Source organism: Pimephales promelas, chromosome 16, assembly GCF_988280905.1.
Source record: "Pimephales promelas chromosome 16, fPimPro1.hap1.1, whole genome shotgun sequence".
Taxonomy (NCBI): domain Eukaryota; kingdom Metazoa; phylum Chordata; class Actinopteri; order Cypriniformes; family Leuciscidae; genus Pimephales; species Pimephales promelas.
The window spans coordinates 16,789,803-16,809,868 of record NC_142784.1 but is presented as its reverse complement, the minus strand read 5'-3'; the positions used below and the strand labels follow the sequence as shown (position 1 = coordinate 16,809,868).

At 37.3% G+C, this 20,066-nt stretch overlaps 1 protein-coding gene across 4 annotated transcripts in view; it reads right to left on the bottom strand.

Moving 5' to 3' along the window:
* The window catches only part of stard13b (StAR related lipid transfer domain containing 13b), a 109,629-nt gene that overhangs the window by 67,627 nt on the left and 21,936 nt on the right, over positions 1-20,066 (bottom strand). For 2 of the 4 annotated variants that reach the window (XM_039670522.2, XM_089121100.1), the window contains exons 3-6: positions 19,138-19,897; positions 13,752-14,806; positions 6,815-6,982; positions 5,947-6,084 (exon numbers count right to left, since the gene is read on the bottom strand). In XM_039670522.2, the coding sequence (XP_039526456.2) occupies positions 5,947-6,084; positions 6,815-6,982; positions 13,752-14,672 (1,227 nt within the window). In that variant the 5' untranslated portion in view covers positions 14,673-14,806; positions 19,138-19,897. The remainder of the gene's footprint in view (positions 1-5,946; positions 6,085-6,814; positions 6,983-13,751; positions 14,807-19,137; positions 19,898-20,066) is intronic. The other 2 variants (XM_089121101.1, XM_089121102.1) reach the window with 2 other exon arrangements.

Below are 20,066 nucleotides of genomic sequence, written 5' to 3'. Positions count from 1 at the left end.
AAAAATGAAAGTTTCTGAAATAAGGCCACAAAACACATACGATATATGCGTCCACAAGACTTTTGACTAATGGATGTTGTTGCCTAGAGTTTTTCCATAGTACTATGGAAGTCGATGAGACCAGAAACTGTCTGGTTACTGATATTCTTCTAAATATCAAAAAATCGGCTGAATGGATTTGAAAACGGTAAAACTCAACTGTTTATCTATGGGGGAGTGGTAAAACGAGCCTATTTCCAAAAGAAGTGGAGTATCCCTTTAACGTAAAGTGTAAATGCGTGTAACTAATGTAAATCAAGCAAGCTAATATTTAAAGGCCATGAAGTGTTGGCAAAATATTAATATTAGCCTATATAATACAAATAATATTTTATTCCAGATAACTTCTAGCACAAAACAAATTCAAACACTTTCAAGGACCTATATCTATGTATATTTATTTTCAAAAACTTTCCAGGGCCTTGAATATATATATATATATATATATATATATATATATATATATATATTTTTTTTTTTCAGATTCATAAACTTTCAAGGATTTCAAGGACCCGTGGGAACCCTGTTTGCAATGTGCACACAATATCCTTATTTATAAGGCATAAACCAAGAGGCAAGTGGAAAACAAAGAGGCTAAGAACAAGAGACTTGGGGGTTTAAAATGACAGAGAATATAAGAAAAATAGATAGATAAAAAAAATAGAAGCATACGACAAAAAGTATGCGCTGTAAAGTACAAAAAAAGCCCTGACGGCATCCACTTCAAAGTGACCCCAGAGGGCTCGGGCGGGCCAGATGTGGTCCCGCGAGTAAAGCCTCATCCATCTTACATTCCATGAAACCCCCTGCAGCAGGACAACGTTTCTATATTTAGTTCTTCTCTTAAGACTCACTCAACCCGCTAGAATATGTTCCATATAGTTCCTGCGTTATCCGCCACATTTCAGCTTTTTTTCTAATCAGGCCTGTGTTGTTTTATACATTTGTTGCTGTTCTGATGGACGGTCTGTTTGGGCTATCAGGCTGTGAACCATCCATCTTGCAAGCTGAGGTGGGCGGCTATTTTTTTGAAGTTGACATCTAGAAAATGTCAAAGAATTGCAGCTAGCATGATGCGGGGTCTTGGTTATGTTATGACAGAAAATGCCCTGGTGAAATGCACAGTTAAGCAGAGGGAGAAAAGAAGGAATATGTCACGGGTGATGTTGCGGTCAAGACAATCTGAGGTTGCGTATGTGTTTAATTTGGGGTCTGTGCATGTGTACACAAATGTGTACGCGGACAGTATATCGGCTTCATAAAGCCCATCTTTTGCACAAGAATGTGCCTGTTTTCTGCAAAGGAAACAAAAGAAGCAGGGTTGAGTTCTTGAGGAAATGAAAGATGACTTAAAAAGGAAGGATAATGTAGGATCAAACCTATTCCTGAATTAGTCCTGCTTTTAAAGGAAACACGGGGAGTTGAATAAGCACCTCATGTTGCTGCTTCTGAAAGTGCTGTATATGTTAAAACCCGCTTTGAGAGCTGTTCTGCTTCTAGGCTCTATGCCAGAATGCCTCTCAAGGCTAGTGGTGGTGAAAGGTCTATGCATCATTGCAAAGATGTGTACGTGAGTAAATGTATGTGCATTTCATGCACAGGTTCCACACGTATAAGTCTGCCCTACGCTATGTCACGACCAATTCGTACGAATTCGACACATGATTAAAAAGTGTCTAATTCGTACTAATTCGTACGACCTCGCTCGTACGAATTTGTACGATTTTTCTAAACCCACGTGATGGTTAGGTTTAGGGGCGGGGTAAGGGGTAGGTCATTCGTACAAATTCATACGAATTGGCCAATTCGTAAAATATGTAAGATTTAGCAAAATCGTACTAATTCGTACGAGTGAGGTCGTATGAATTAGTACGAATTAGACACTTTTTAATTATGCGTCGAATTCGTACGATTTGGTCGTGAGATCGGGTTGGTCTGCCCAACAATAAGTGCAACTAAAATCACAAATACACCATTTGGTCCCAAAATAATCTTTCTCTATTGACAGCCATTAAATGTTTTCATTAAATGTTTTCTTAAACATGAATAAATTAGATACCATTATAGATATGAAACACACACACAGTATGTGTATTACAACTAAACACAAACAATTGTAACAATTGGAGTTGTAACCTCAATCTTCAATGGCACCCAGATGAACCTTCAGAGGAATCACAGGTCATTGGATGGTGTTTACATAAAATACTCTCTTTTCTTTCACAGGAAATGTAAACTAGAACACTGACGGCATACATGCTGCTATATTCACAAACCCTGATGAGCAAACGTTTTGGGAATCTTTGAGAATGATGTTATGATTGTTTTCAATGAGAGTATGTGAGGTCACATGTCTAAAAATATGTTAATAGTCAGTTTAAAATGGATCCAATAATGCTCTAGTCTAGGCATTGTGGGATCCATTTTAAACCGACTCTATCAACATATCTAGTACCGGTAACTAGTATATAATTTCTAGTTAAAGAAATAGCTCACCCTTATACTGTTCCAAGCTAGGATATTCTGCTAAACTTTCTGCTAACAGGTACTGTATAGAACAACAATTTTGATATAGAGCAAACAAGGTATAGAACAATATATAGGCATAGAACAACACAATTTTCATTTTGAGGTGAATGCAGACATGGAAAAGTTCTCACAGTGAAAAAAATCCCAGCTCACGCAGATTCACGAGGAATTAAAAGGGTCCAACAAAAGTGAGAGGAAAAGAAAAAGAGCAAAAGCTCACAGCATTGACCTCTCAACCCAGCTGTATTTTGACACTTTGCAGGGTCGCTCCTCAAACATCCCAAACTGAGACTTAACCTCTGCTGGAGCAGAACAAATCCTGGCCTCCTGAGTTGCACTTGGCCCCGTAATCTATCTTCATCCTATTGAGCCGCTTAGCTCCCCTCTCCTGCCCCAACCATGGACCCCGCAGGGAGTTAGAGAGCCGACGTGGACCCTCCACACAGATGGATGGAGAAGACTCAGCTTCCCATCGCTCACCACCACCTCCAAGCATTTACAACAATAGATTTAGGGTGAGGAATAGGTTAGAGGCAGTATTTGTGAGTTCACACAAATGTTTAACAATTCTGAGCAAGCCACCAACACATAGTTAAGCAAATTAAAGGAATGAAAACAAATTTGGACCTCACCGACTTTCATCATATGGATATGGACAAACAAACTAAAATATCTACTAAAATAATCTCTGAAGCAATGAAGTCACTAGAGTTTGGAACGACATGAAGGTGAGTAATGGTGACAATTTTAATTTTGGGGTGAAGTCTCGCTTTTAAATGATGAAAAACGACTGTCAGCAAATTGCTTTTGTTCCATTTTTTTAAGTCGCTTTGGATAAAAGTGTCTGCTAAATGCATAAATGTGAATGTAATGTAAAATATGGCTGAGTCTCCACAGTGGGTTCTTTACAGTATGGAAGTTACATTAAAACAGGGGCTTACAGCATCTTAAATAAACGCTGTTTCCAAGTTAACAAGCATTCTGAGACGTATGTTTTCCTTAAAAGATTTTATGATGGCGTCAACTGTATGGTGTGGTGTAGTAGTGACGTGATTGACTGAAACAACATATTTCACAGTGGTTGATGTTATTGCACTAATAAATAGATGGGCTACATTGGCCCGGATCCTTGTGAGTCATAATCATGACGTACAGCTTCCTCGTAACACTGACTATATCAACATAAACATTCTCTCAGTGTTGATTCATGAACAGTTTCAAAGTAGCTGATATGTCTTTCACCAGACAGGATAGCTTTTCCCCTTCCAATAACTGGTGTTAAAAAAAAATAATAATAATCAAAAGCTGCCAACCAAACTTTAGCCAGAAATAATCCAAGTCTGTGTTGATGTACGTCACGGTGAGCCGTGAGAGTAGAGAGAAGTTGGATGGAAACTTGGGCTGGTTGCCTTTCAGAATTGAATTTGAAATTAATTTAAATTTGAATTAAACTGAAGATTGTTTGACAGGTCCGTCATTGCCATTGCCTTTCATAAAATCTTGAATAATATGATTAGTACATAATCAACTATTATTATTTATAATAATAATATATATGAGCTGTAAAGCACTGTAAAACACTGTAAAGCGTTTTAAATAACCAGAAAAGCGCTATATATAAATGTAAAGAATTATTATAATTATTATTATATATTATTAATCAAATTCCAACTCACGGATTATGGTGAAAAGAAGATAACTCTGATAGCAATGGATATTAAAACTGTAATGTAAAAGGAATGTAGAAATGTAAAACTGTTTCTCTCTTTTTAAACCAGATCAGACGAGACCTTCAAGACCGGTCAGTGTGACTGCAGGACACCTTCATCATGACAACAAGACAACAAGAGTTGAACGAGGGTAACAAATTGCGTTAAAGCATTTGGTAAAATGCCAAGTGAGCTTTCAAAATGTGGATTTGTTATCTACCTGAGGGTGGCCTACATTTATTCCACTGGACTGAAGGCCTCCACATGCCTCTGGAACTTTTGCCCTGCTAATCTTCTCCAAGAACCTCAAGACTTCATTTTGTCAGAGTGAACAAAGCCAAATTATTCTATTACCCCCTCCAATCCAATTACCCTCTTCAACTCTCTCTCTCCAGCACTCTCACACACTCTAATAAACACGCTCACCTCCCAGATCCCCATGCCAGAGGCCTTTAGCGGGGTTCCCATGCACGGACCACAGAAAGTACCAGTGCTGTTTCAGCTATGCGGAGATTAAACAAACACATCTGGCCCAGTTCTCCGGCCGGACGGAAAAGGACCGAATTCCCACAGATATTGTGCTCATTTAAACCCACTGTTGCTCATCGGATATTGTTTTGGGAACAATGCAAGGGAGTGCGTGCCTTTGAAATGAAAAATATTCATGATGAGCTTAAAGGAAGAGTTGGCGATTGCTTGTTTTCTCTGTCTTCGCTATATAGGCAAGGGTGGCTTGAGACAAAAGTCCACCATAAATTGCGGTCGATCTGAAGCTGGACTAAGACAGCTGTAAATCAGCTGCGGTGATCGTCTGTGAAGAGTCTTATTTTCCATCCTTTGCATGTTGGATTTGTTTCCAGAATGATAGAACATTCCTTTCAGTATCTTTCGCATGAGCCCCAAACTCGTAAATCGCTCAGTTGTCAGATCTCTCTGTGCTTGCTCTAAACAGCAGGACACGTACAGACCTCTGAAATCTCTGTTTGAGAAATGCCTTGTCCAGTTACAAATGTACAACTAGAAACCTTCACAACAGACGAGCTGCGTGCTTTAAATTTATTATATGTAGAAAACATATTGGTCTTGCTCTTGAAAAATCAAAACACAAGGCAAATTGCAATAACTATCAGAAATATCATCATTAAACATGTTTAGGGGTTTACAAATCACAGGTTAAGCTTAGCTACACTGGTTTGGAATCCAAACAAGATGTGATCGCCTTAAATGGCCCATTGAAAGACTTCCTTTGGTGTCGCTCTGAATTCATTAATTCAATTCTCCAGACTAAGGGGGAATCCTGTTTGGATTAGCGAGGGGAAAACCTATTTAATTCGGTTCCACTAATGCTGAAAATCCATTAGAAATGCAATCCTAGGCCATCAAACCTCAACTTCTTGGAATAAACTTGTGCCCTAGTCACTGTCACACAGTGTCTAAGAGAGCAAAGCTAAGCAACTGATCACATGAAGCCAAATCAGATATTGGAAAGAAGAATCCCGAGTTATAAATCTCAGTACTTTCAATATAACAACCACCAACCACAAACTTTTCTGTTCTGCTAAATCAGATGCCAATTGGCTTCAATATTTTGCTACATATTGACATTCAAATATTTTTAAGTGAAACTTTTGTAGCTAAAAACTTGAGTTGAGAAAGTTCAAATGCTCACCTCTGTCTTTTTACCATGTGATCTCCCCAGAGAGGACGTGGCTCCCACAAGTCTCTCTTGGCAGTGCCGTTCCCTCATGTCGGATCTTCTGGCCATGTTGTTCCACTTGAGGGACGGGTTCACCCCCACAGCTCCGCTCTGCAACGACAGCACAACAACTTTTAGCATTGGACGGGACACACTTTGTCTGGAACGGACGATCTCTGGAGATTGATAGAGAAGCAGTCAGTATCTCAGGCAGACACAAACTCAACAGAGCATTTTAAAGAGCCAAATCGAAAATGGAAGAACTTGAGAGAGAACTTATTGTTCCAGAACTGCATGCAACGGGAAATCTTGTCTCTTGTTACAAACCAGGAATGGTTATTGTGAGAGCTCTGAAACCCATCATGTCATTCTGCTAACCACCCCTAATGGACATAGTGATATAAACAGAACAACAGACCCCAAGCACAAGACATCCTTGTCTTGAGGAACCAAAAGGCACTTTTGTCTTTCTGTGAACCCTTGCTACAGGGTAGTTATGTCGTGAGCTTGCATGATTTTTTTTTTTTTTTAACTTGCATTGAAAGTTCCCCATGGCAAGCTCCCAAGACAATGGACCTCTGTGTCGGTGTCACCAGTCTGGTTTACTCTCTGCCAGCATGCAGAACATTCTATGTAACCCATGTCACAGCCAGGCACCATGCACTGGCACATCAAGCAATATCAGACAACAGAATAGAACATAACAGAATAGAATAGAGATCACACTGAGAATCAGATAAAATCCATATGATGAAAAGATTAAGGAAGTGAAAACAACATATTTACCACAAACTATTATTACATTAGTCCTATATTTGACAAGAAAGAAAATAAGAGTGACCTGTAGGAATGCTCTGTCATTAGCGGTGTGTCTCCGTGCGGTGTTGGGCGTGTCGGAGGGGGAGGAGCCAGCACTGAGCGCTTCCTCTATATCCAGATTGAGTTGATCTAATCTCTGTATTAGCTGGGTCATAGATTCAGACCATGGAGACAGGACCTGGGTAGACTCCTGCATGTACACAGAAGAGACATAGTGTAGGACATCACAGAAAAATAAGCACTGGAGATCAAACTGATTAGGCAGAGTCATTACATTAGACTTGGTCATTCAGTCAAGGGTCTGTTTTTCCTTGATGTGCAGAGCCAAAAATAACTTGATGAGCCAGCACTGATTTCAGAGGTTTCAAAGTCACACTGAACTATACTGTGGATGAAAACACAGAACCGGGCCAACAAGTGTTTTCCCAGAGAAAAATGTAAATGCTTAGACTTGGTGGAGTTTTCAGTTGTTTTGATTTAGTATCTACTGTCTCATGTAGTCTGAGTTGTTTCCAAACATAACGGAAACAACTAAGACAACTGTTGAAATATGGTAAGAGGACAGAACTATAAAATTAACCCTCTGATGGTTTTCCTTTATGAGTCACGTCCTGGGCCTTTCCGGTCAGAAGTGACCGGAGGCCTAAAAATGAAACTTCTTCCATCCCAGTAAAACCAATGCAATTTATTTTTGTTCTATAATATTTATTCTTTTTAATTTAGTATTTTGAGACAATTTGATTGAATTTATTAATATTTATGCAATATTTATGGTCTATTTTTTCAATGGAAATATGTATATATTTCTATATATATATATATATATATATTATTTTAAAAATATAATTGAAAAAATCTCAAAAACTATTTCTTATTAAAAAAATGTTTAAAAATAAATAAATAAATAAATCTTTGTGTTTTTGTCAATTTCCCATTCATTTATGACCAAATTCATTTTTGACCAAAGACCAAAATCGTGACTAATTTTTTTAGGACCACTTAGCATGCTCGGATCATGAACTCAATTTTTTTTTGTCTTCACATACCTAATGCCAGAAAAGTCACCAAGTTTCGTAAAATTCCGATTAAGCTGTGATTTTTAAAAATTCAAAACAGATTTTTTTTTGTAGTCTGAATTTATTGGTGTGTATGTCTATAAAAATGTGTTTGTATGTGTGTGTGGGTGGGTGGGTGTACATTTTTTGCACTCTTGATGTTGTAGAGTGTTACCCCTTTACTGTGGTATACTTGGCCAATTTGTAGATTGTACAAACAAAAATTCAGAGAATTTTAGTTTTTTTGTAAATTTCCCGTTCATTTCCTATGGATCGGTCATTTCTGACCGAAGACCACGAGTGTGACTATTTTTTTTACGACCACTTAGCATGCTCGGATCATGACCTCAATTTTTTTTTGTATTCACATGCCAAATGCCAAAAAAAAGTCACCAAGTATCATAACCTTCCGATGAAGCTGTGATTTTTAATAATTCAAAACAGAAAATTATTCGGTCAGAAGTGACCGAGGACCATCAGACGGTTAAAATTCTGACTTGATGAGAAATGTTCGAGTCAATAGTGACATGTATTGAGATTTCAGTTTGCGAAATCACTGCAATCGTGGATGGATGGATGGATGGATGGATGGAGCAAATGAAATTGACAGACAGATAGACTAGTGCTGTAAATAGCACTGGGGGCCATATGTTCCACATTTGAACTAGCAAGCACCCCAGCTGCCACTGTTGTCCAAACATAGCTGTATGGTATTCCTCTCCTTTCTCTCCAGAGCTACTTTCACTACTCCCCAGTCACCCCTGCCAAAGAGTATAAATAGACTGTCCCATCCAGCTCAGACACAGCAGAGGGTTCCTGTGCTATAAATTACCCTCACCTACCTCACTCACCAAGCCGTAAATCAACAGGGTTGCCCCTTTACCAACAGGAAGTGGAGGGGCCAAAGGAGCAAGAAGAAGGCAAGGATGAACTGTGAGGAACATTTAACAGTAACGTCCCAGCACGGGAGACACAGCAGGCGGAAACGCTCAAGTCTTTCTTGGGATCTGAAGCCCCAAGGCAGAGATTACAGCTCCCTCTCATCCACACACAATGATGCTATTGACGACTGTCACGGCTTGTCTCGGGCAGCAGAAATACATGGTTTGGTTGAAAAGGGGGGCAGCATACAAGGCACATAAAATCTCAAGGAATGTGGCCATGGTAAGACCCTTTACAAATTAGACTCAAGATGATGACATTCCTTCAGAGACCGGACAAAGAGACACAACAGAATCAGCCTTAGGACAGTTTTAAATAATACACTACAGTTCAAAAATGTGGGGTCAGTACGATTTTTTTTTAATGTTTTTGAAAGAAGTCTCTTATGCTTTCCAAGGCTGCATTTATTAGTTACTTTTTTAGGGAGTAACGCAATATTGTAACATATTACTTTTAAAAGCAACACTGCTAGTGAGAGAAGGCTGTCTTGTTTCCCTCTTAAGACATTAGCGCCGCTCTGTCTTGCCCTTCTGCAGTGAACAATTAACCCTCTTATTAGTGTCTCCCAATTAGTGTCTTCTCAGAAAATAAAGGAGGATGTTGTTCGACTAAACAGACAATGTCACTAAGACTTTAAAGCTAAGGTCTGATTTCTGAGTTCACAGGAACATTTTAAAATTAGTTTCAAATTACATTACCTCACAGATACTTTTACTCAGAAAGGATGCATTACATTGATCAAAAGTGGCAGTAAAGACATTTATAATATTACAAAAGATTTTATCATGTTTTGTCAAACTTAAGAGGGTAAATGTTGTTCTTTTGAACTATATATTCGTCAAAAAATACTGGAAAAAAATGCATCATGGTTCCCACAAAAACATTAATACATTAGTATTTCTACAGAAATGTTATTTATGATTTGAAATGGGTAATTTATGCAACTTGCATTAGTACAATGCACAAATTCATATTAATCTAGTATAATAAATGCTATAAAGGTTGGTTTAACTTAAAAAAGTAAGTAACCTGGTTGCCTTAAAATTTTAAGTTGATTGAACAGGAAAAAGTGAGTTAATACAATGAAGGAGATTCATTTAATCGTCAGAAACTCAAAATAATAAGTTATCTCAACTAAATAAATTATTTAAGTTGATTTGACAAAAGAAAAAAAATGCTGTGATAACAAATCTTGAAAATATTTTTTTTTTACAGTAATACTGTAAAGTGTTAGAAAAGTCCACCATTTTGCTATAAAAAAATAATTTTGATTGCCACAAAAAAAAACTAAACTGTGTGGTCTAGTGGCAGCCCTTGGAATTTGTCCCTTGTACAGAATTCGTGGTATTCAACAACAGCATCAGTTACAACACCCCTTTCCGCCCTGTCAGTCGTGAGAAAATACACTTGTCATGGCAACTAGGCTGGTATGAGTCAGTCCCACCAGATCAGCTCATCATTGTTATCTTCCACGGTGGACAGAATGGCCGAGGACCATAACTGCACCGCCGCAAATTGGCCACATTGTAAATCTCAGCACTGGCCCATTGACATGGAAATGAGGAGTCAAGTGCCCGGCTTTGGCATTGCTCTGGGCTTCCTGCCATGGCCATGCCACCCACTGAGCGTGCCAGCCAGCTCCACCGAGAGAATGTAGCAATATGTCATCCTTAAAGGCCACCAGCCATAATCCGTTTGCTGAACTGCTTCAAATCCAGGTCAGATAAGTCTACAGAGGAAGAAAATCCTCCTGCTGTTTTTGTTGCAGGAGCCGTTGACTGTCATTTAACTCAGTGTCTTTCCTCACAAGGATATATGCACAGACGGCTAGAGAAGCTGCAGTTTTCCACGATTACATTCCATAAGCACATGTAAAATCTACATAAACACGCATAAATAACTCTTCCAGTGCTATTGGCCACACAATACTGTATGTGTAAAGGTTTGTATAGAGCGCCTCCAAATGGTGAAGAGGCAAAATGCATCATAACCTCAAGATTTGTGAGCTATATTAAAATAAAAATTATATATATATGAAGAGTTCAGATGCAAAAGCCTTTTAAGTGCCATTTGAAAATTTCTTCTAGAATGATCATTTTTATCAAGCTTGTATATTTAAGTTCAGTAATTTCACTTAAATTGCAATGAGGATTACCTATTAATTGTCATTTAAGTGAAATTACTGAACTTGAATATATAAGCTTGATAAAAATGATCATTTTAGAAGAAAATTTCCAATGGCACTTAGAGGCTTTTGCATCTGAAATCTTCATATATACTGTATATATATATATAGTACACCAATTTTTACATATATATATATAAAAAAACGCTAATGTTCCTTGATTGTTTCTGTCCATATCCACTGACGGCTCATTCTGGTATTTCTTGAGAAGGTGCAAATGATGCAAGGTCAGCGCTCAAGTGAGGGGTACCACATTCTTTCACACGTTCATCTTGAATCATTGAACAAATAATGAGTAACAGGAGGGGAGAGTTGAGCATGTACAACACAGAGGGACACACCTGCTTTAGAAAAATTATTTAACCTCTGACATGGTTTGACATTTTTTTCCTATAGAGAAGTATTTTAGAACTACATTAGAAACAGACTTATTATTATTTCAGAAATACAGTTATTTTAAGTGATTTTTTAATATAGCATTATTTTTATTATGTAAAAATGTATTTAATTAAAATATAATTATTGTAATTAAATAATTTTAAACAAATTGAGAGTTTTACTGGCTCTTTGTGTTTGCTAAATACATAAATGTATATATTAATGTAATTTAATAATCTAATATTTCATCATTTAATAAATAATAATTTAAATTATATCATAAAACTATTATTCACATATACTTCTAAATTAATACTTTTTAGTATATATAAATAAAGAACAGATTGTGCTTTCACTGCAGTACAAAATGCCCTAACACAATTTAAACTGAAAGTCATCTTGAATGTAACAATATCTATACGTAGCTGCAAATCCTAAAATTCACAAAAATTACAAAAATAAAAAAACTCAATTATAAAAAGGCAGATATCACAATGATATTATTATGTATATTAAATATATAAGATCTTTATATATAAAGAAATGACTAACACGAACAATAGCAAAATATGTCAAACTGAATCTACTGAACAACATTGACTGAGTTTATCTAGCGATAAGAACAGAGTAAGAGTGTGTGATTGCCTCAACTTTACACTTTGTCCTAGTTATTATCTCTGGTATGAATGGTATGGGACATTTTTACAGTAGCTCTTAACCAAGCATGGTAGGGAATATGCTTTTCCATGTGTGTCCATGTGACACCTCTTTAAAGAACAATAAACTTGGAATGGGGAGGTCAGGCAGGAGTTTAGGAGAAAGATGCAAATCATCCATGACTGGCTCCAACTAAATGGATCTGTGAGTAATAGAAGGCTAAGTTCACTGCTAAACAGACCTTTGCTCTGACAAGCGACAGGAAGGACATCAGACTTGGCATTCCATGAAAAAGAGGCTATGACAAATGCTCAGGAAAGCTTGGCCTTTATGGCATGAACGGTCTATCAGCATGACAATATGGTGGTTCATTCTCAGCTCTACACTGCAGGCCTCACACAGCTAATACAAATAACCAGCAATTCCTGGTTCAATCTATATATTCAAGCATTCTATATATTACTTTGGATAGAAAAAATGGGTAAAAGATTCAAGATTTTCCCAAAGGATATAGCAGTGCTTTCTCAATTTATTATGAAATTGCTGTAAATGCAAGAAAGTTTACCAAATCGCAATTTCATATGCAAATACTGATGATGTCATCTCTTTCAGTTAAAATATGAATTCTTTTATGATGTTTTAAGACCCAAAAATAGATACCCAAAGTTTGCACACTTTTTGAACATTGACTTTTCAGTAGGCCTACTTTTCCATGAATTTATTCTGGAAAATGAGTTTTAAAATAATTTTGATTCAGACCAATTCCGAGTGTTTCCGACAGATCTGTGAACCTGTTTAACTGACTTAATGGAAATAATTGACTTAAAAGAGCAATGTGCTAACGTCAAGTGAGACATCATCTATGGCTTGTGAGCAAGCAAGACCAAAATCTAGCCACTAGAATATTTCAGATCAAATCCAAATTAGAAAAATCGACTTTTACAGAAAAAAAAAAAATTAAAATGAAAATTAGAAAATGACTTTTACAGACCTAGCAATCACAAAAACTCTCTAATATTTTCAGATTTTCCGTGACCAAGAGAAACCTGGATAGCACCTACAACAATCAACAATACATTTTGAATGTGCTCGCACACATTAAAACATTTTGCTTCAATTAATCCCAGATCTTTATAATTAAATGTTATAGTTTGAGAATAAACCAAAACATTTGAGGAATATGAATACAGTGCAGAACTGATAGCAATGTAAAATCTTTAGACATTGAAAACCAAACCAGATATCCTGCTTAAAGCTGTGTAACTCTTTATTCTTAGCTAAAAACACTTAGTTCTTTCAAAAAAATGTGCTCATTAATGTATATTTACTTCGTTCAAGTAATTAAGTATTCTCGTGAGTGTATAATATGCCATTGAAAATACATCCGGGTAAGGGGTTCTAATGTCGGTCGCCATGTTGCCCCTCCATCTTGAAAGCACATTAGCCAAAGAGGGACATACCCGTTAATTAAAGCTTCGTCTTTCGCGTTTACGTTTGAGTTAACACTCATGAACGAGGTCGAACTGGAAGCCATGTTAATCTTGGGCTACACTGGCCACCGTAGAAGTTAAAACAAAATCAGAATTGAGAAGAACAGAAACTAATATTCACTGGATGGTCATATACATTTTCACCGATAGATGGGGGTAAAAAAATCACACAGTGTAGCTTTAAATACATTGCTAAGTTTGAACAAATCTCAAAAAGGCTTATAAAACATCGAACTATCACTGCATCCTCACCTCAGTACTGCTGCTCTCCTCCTCGGCCTCATAGCTGCTGGTGCTGGTCGGTGGGAGGGTGGTGCTTGAACTTTCTTCTTCACTCGCTTGTCCACAGGTTCCTTTTCTCCGTTGCTTCTCCAATCCACCCCTTTTTCGTCTGGAGCCGGGGAGAAACTCTTTGCACTCTGGGAACACCTCATCGCCACGGCCTTCATCTTCAGAAGAGGTATCACAAGCATCTGAACTCACATTGGCTCGGGTGTTCTGGATCAAACCCAAAAAGCTGTCATAATCTGCAAAGGTAATGGAGCTGGGCTTGTGTTTGATGATTCGGGGTAGATCGGTCCCCTTAGAGACTGGCAAGGGAGCACAGAGTGGGTGCTCAAGATGAGACGGTCCCAATGGAGAGGATGCAAAAGAGTGAGCGGGATCTGAAATGGATCTTACAGTCATACAAGAGAAAGGAAAAGTTGGCGAGGTGTTTGAAGGATCTACATCAAGGTTGTTGGTCACTGAACAATTTGAGGAAGTCAAAAAACAGCTGATCCCTGCTTCACTGTATAGTTGGAGGTCAGGTTCATGGAAAATGCCATTCATATGTTTTGGGCTCGATATTGGAGCAGAATTAGATATATGTTTGATGCAGTTCTTTGTCTTTTCTTTTGTGAGAAGATTCGAGATTTGAAGACAAGGTCCATCCTTGCTCATTAGCACTGGTACAGTTTGATTGATCTTCTCTAATGAACTTTTGTTCTTCAGCTCAAGTGGTGTTTGGTCATCTAAAACAGATAATAGAGAATCTGAGTTATCTTTTAATGTCAGGTTTCCATCCACGGTTGAGTCTGCCATTGAAAGCTCCACTGAGAAAGTCATTTTGGAGGCCTCTTGCAACGCTGATGACCGCTGTCCTTCTAAAGTCATCATAGGTCGACTGTCCATGTTTCAAGCTACAGTTTAGAGCTAGCCATAAGGAATATCCAAAAGTGCCTTTGTATAATGCCAGAAACTGCCATGTTCCACCATTTGGACTGAACTGGTTCCTCTTTACAAATTAGCACTCTGTGCAAATCATCCTGAAAAGAAAGAAAAGAAGTTGTAATAAGTTTGCTTTGAATGTCTGCATGATTTTTTTTTCAAGCTATATGTACTATTACTTAAAATGATACTTCACCTCTGGAAAGATAAATGTGTATTTTAAATGGGTCATTTATTTAGAAGAAATGTGAAATTATTTTTTGAATTTAGAGATTTCTAGACTGAGAAAAGCCAGAAAATGTAAAAATACTACAGGTTTTACTAATACAAAGCTTAATGCTAAATCATGAAGTTTCCCTTTAACTGTGATTTTTAATCTAGCAGTCTTAAAAAGATGCTTTTCCAAAGCAATCATGTTTCAATAGCTTTTCTGATGGAGTAGTTCTCAGTCCTGTTGGTAATTTGTTTTAAACCAAAGGTAGCATCTTCTTGCCTGGCCAAGCTGGTTTGACAGTCTATTTTACAGGTTTTAAAAGGGGTTTTAGACATTTTTTAGCTTGTCAGTCTGGCTGAGACCACTTAGACCATCATAAAACAAAAATGCATCTTAGATGGGTTCAAGTTGCATTTTCTTCTCAGCAGGGGACATTTAGGAAAATACATTTCACCATTGCACCTAATGGGACATTATGGAAAAGCGAACGTATTAGTCCAACAAAGACAAAAAATTGCTTTTTATATAAATGTCTGAATAACTTTTTTTATATTCTCTGTGGTAATCGTCAGTACGCCAGTTATGCACACACAGTTTAACCCATAATATTGCTTTAAATTAGATAAGCATATATTGGAGGATGCATTGCTTATGGGATTATATGGAAACATACATGTATTTCATAGATAATTATTCTAAACTTGATAGAAGGAGCTGGAAATATGCAGTACAATGAGGAGGAATGGGAATAAAGACCCAGAGAGGCAGAAAAAAACAAACAAAGAAAAACAAATCTCAAAGATGAAGACTGAATCCCAAAGAGTCACTCTGGGAGTAGCAGAGAATCTCAAAGATGCAGAGAAGGGATAACGGAATCCCAGAGAGGGAATGACGGGAATATTGCACAAGTAGAGGAGGGAATAACAGGGGATCCGAGGGGTTGAACATCTGGCTCAGGCTGAGAGCGTTCAAGTCTGGATCTGTTAAAGGCACGACGATGGTGACATCAGTGCTATGAGGAATCTGGCTCTTTGCTCTCCAGTGGCTGATTTACAATGTACCCGTCCATTCATCAGACGACCTAAATGTCCCAGACCAGGCTGTGGTTAGAAACCCTGCTAACCCCCTCATTACCCTCCAACCACGCACAAAAACACACATTAAACCGCAGGAAATGTGTCTGATTGGTGGAGAAAGAAAGAGCATTCCTTTCTGACACCTTAGCTTAAATGAACTGTGAAAGACCAAGATTATTCTTGGCAGGACGTTCCTATCAATTGACTGATAGCGTGAAATCATGCCACTCAATTGTGCTATATTAAGATGTGATTGGTTTGTTTTTGTCAGATGTATCAATTTAGTATGTGAATTGCATCTGTCAGGCCAGAGCTGCATTGCCCAAAAGCATAAGCCTTAATAGATTGCAGAGAGTCCTTTGGTGCAATTGTTTTATGATCAACTTAGGCTCGCAATGCTTTTGAGAAACGAGGCTGTGATCATTCCAGAAGTGAACACTAGGGTGTGGAAAGAAATGGGTAAATTACAAATATCTTGGACATTTCATTTATTTTTATATAAAAATAAAATCTTAGGTTTGAATTCATATGGATTTATAAAGGCAAGTGTATATTTTAGGTGCTGTTACTAATCACCACCACTTCTAAGTTTCAACATTTTTAGTCATCTTTTTAGCCCTTAAGTAGTAATCTAATGTGATTTTTTTTTTAATGTACAAATATCCCATGTAGTCTCGCATCCGCAAGTATAAAATAAAGTATATAATTTTGAAAAAAGACGCTTTTTACACTTTTAACCAAAAACCGGCAACATTTTACTAGATAGAAAACGCACCTAACACCTCAAATATTTAAATAAGAGCCATTTATTCCTAACTGAGAGTTGCCCCAAAACAAATAAATTTTTGTGTCTATTTAGATCTCAAAACAACTTGCATAAATATAATAGCATTAAAACCCAAAAATTAATTTAACAGTTAACCAACAAAGAAATGTATTTAGTAATTGCTGTCAAAATATATAAAACAAATGTAAAAAAAAAGAAAAATTCGAATAAATTCTAAAATAAATTGTAATAAATGGTCACAAAAAAATTATTTTCATCTTTCAAAGATGAAATATATTATATATGTGGTTAATATCCATGCCCAAAACATAGATGAAAATGATTTTTGTGTTCATTTAGTTTCATTTTAGACAAGTATTATTATCTTGAAGTTGTCAACATAGTCAATAAAAACAAAGCATATTTCACTGATACATTTTTCTACACCTTCCTCTATGAAACTTTTTCCAGCGGTCATCAACAGATGGAAAGACTGAATATTCCTGTGTACTTCCAAGCATGCATAGAAAATCAGAGCTCAATGTGCGGTGGTGTTAAATGTGAGAATGGGGCCAGCTGGCAGTCCTGACCATGGCCTTCACTCATTTAACACTTTGCCTTGCGCTTTGCTCTCATTCTGTCTCTATCGTGTCACACACTCACAAAAACATGGTCCAATTTCATCAAGAGAAAGGAAAACACACACCTGCCCTTAACAAAACATTTAAACTTTAAAAACTGATAAGAACTATGACAAAACACCGGACAAGGTCAGTGACTCACACCACTTAAAACTACTTTAAACACCATTTTAATGGAAGGTAACTAAAAAAACAATTAGCCAAACCAGACCATGTAAAATTAACAGAAATGTGACTAAATGCTGACAATTTTGGTGAGCAGTCATAGTCAAAATATCATTTAGCCTAAAATCTTACTAACTAAAACATAACCTAGAGAATAATGGCTTTAATATCATTTTAAATAATCAGTCATTCAATATGACAGGATTCTAACTAAAGTTACAACATTTATTTGTAACTTGCCCAAATACTTTGTCTCTCATGAGAAACAGTGTTGCAAGAGTAACCCTGATTAGATCTAGTCCTCTCACCTCCTTTCCTTTAGTCCGTTTTTCTCTAAAGCCACAGAAAAAGGAGGCCTCCTCATTCCCAGCTGTATAAAAGACTTGATCCAAACAGCCAAAGAGGATTCTGCACTGTGAATGTCACTCAAGCGTTCTACAAGTTTCTCGTTGAGCGCAAAGTGTTGCTAGACATGAAAAGGGGCGAACAGTGTTTTCTTTTTCACTTTACACACTGTGAGTGACTGTTAACGCTGCCATTCCCATTCATTTTATAGAGATCGTTATTAATTCATTACACAGTGTACATTTCACCAGAACTGTAATGGTCCAGTAAAAAGCGCACACAGAGTTATTGACACGTGTAAATTGGCGTAATCCTACAGCTTCTTACATAGACTACGTTCCTGTTTGATTTGCATCATCCAGGGTCATGTTTTTATTAAGTATGTTGGTTTAGATTTCTTAATAAGATGAAGATTTTAAATGTGCAAATTTGTATAAACATATAAGGGGAAGTTTATATATACCGTCCTGTAACTCATCACTTATACTTTTAAATGATCGCATTTATTTTAAATGGTCCTGTAGTATTAAAATGTGTCCTGTTTTCTCCTCAGAGTAAAAAAATAAATATGTAATTGTGAGGTCATGTATAAAGTATATGAGAAATAAAGTTTCAATTGGAGAAAGTCACAACTGAGAAATTGCAAAACAAAGTCACATCGCGAGATATACAGTAAAGATGCAATTGTGAGATATAAATTTTGAATAATTTATGAGAAAATAGAGTTGAAATTTAAGAGGAAAAACCACAATATAATTGTCATACTGCAAGATATAAATCAACATTAGGAGATATAAAAATGAGAAATCATGAGAAACAGGCTTCTGTTACAGGGTATGTAGTCTCTCCGTCATTGTTCAAGCTGCATGCATAAATTAAAACTTAAAATAGTTTTAGATGTAGTAAATATAGAATATCATTTCACGTCGCAGAATTCGTGAACTACATCTAAATCTGTGATCTAAAATTGTGGGAATCATGTGAAACAATGTTTCCCAATGAGCCCTGATATTTCACTTTCACATCTGGAAGCAAATGAAACTTAAAATGTGTTCATTTGGCAGACACTTTCATCAAAGTGACATTATGCATTTTATTAGTATTCTCTGTCACCCACTTTAACCATCATCCACCTGCACTGAAGAGTCTCCACTAAAGCTAAAGCCTCTCCTCTATACAGACTGACTTCTGCATATTAAAAACAGATTGAGGACCATCTTACCTTAGAGTACTTCAGAATGTGCTGGGAAGTCCAACAGGCATCAAGTTCATGACGAGGAGCTTGGAAAGTGTCTAAGGTCCCATTAAAACCAAGAAACGTGTGTGCGGGCGCACTCAGCTTTCGAAAGCGTCTCTTTTTGCGCTTCTCCTTGGATATTCAAGGCAGCTCCTCCGCAGAGGGAAGGGTGCTGTCATCACAAATTCCCCAAAATCCCCACAGGCAACGGGAAGCCTCAGCATGCAGTGACTAAGACATTCAGAGTAAGAGTGGAAGGGGAGAAAGAATGTATAGTTGATGGTTTGGAGGAGGAGTTACGGATAAGGGGAAAGGGTGAAAGAGAGAGAGGAAGAGAGGAGATACTGTTGTGTAAACAAGACCCTGCACAAAGTATATTTGGATGTCAATAGCCAGCACTGGCTTTAATTGTGAAGGAGAACAGATCCATGTCTCAGCGTATGTCTCTGACCCCCAGTTCAACAGGGCTGGATGCATTCCAGGTTACACCACCATTATCAACAGAAAGCCATACGGATACCTTCTAAAACAAAAGAAATGGATGGACCAAGAAAGAAAGGGATAGGCTATTTTACTTCACCATGGCTTTTTTTCCCATCAGGAGAGCTGTCTGGATCACCCAGGAAGTTCTGTGGCTGTGTCCAAATCCTAAGGCACGTCAATGGCTTATCAGAAAGCGTTTTTGTATGAATGTACTTCAGTTCAGTTTCCAGGGAACCATAGCATCACCACTAATGATCTGGATCTGGAACAAAAAATTAAAGGGATACTCAACTTTTTTGGAAATAGGCTCATGCCACTCCCTAGAGTTAAACAGTTGAGTTTTACGGTTTTCGAATCCATTCAGCCAATTTTCTGATATTTAGAAGAATGTCAGTAACCAGACAGTTTCTGGTCTCACAGACTTCCATAGT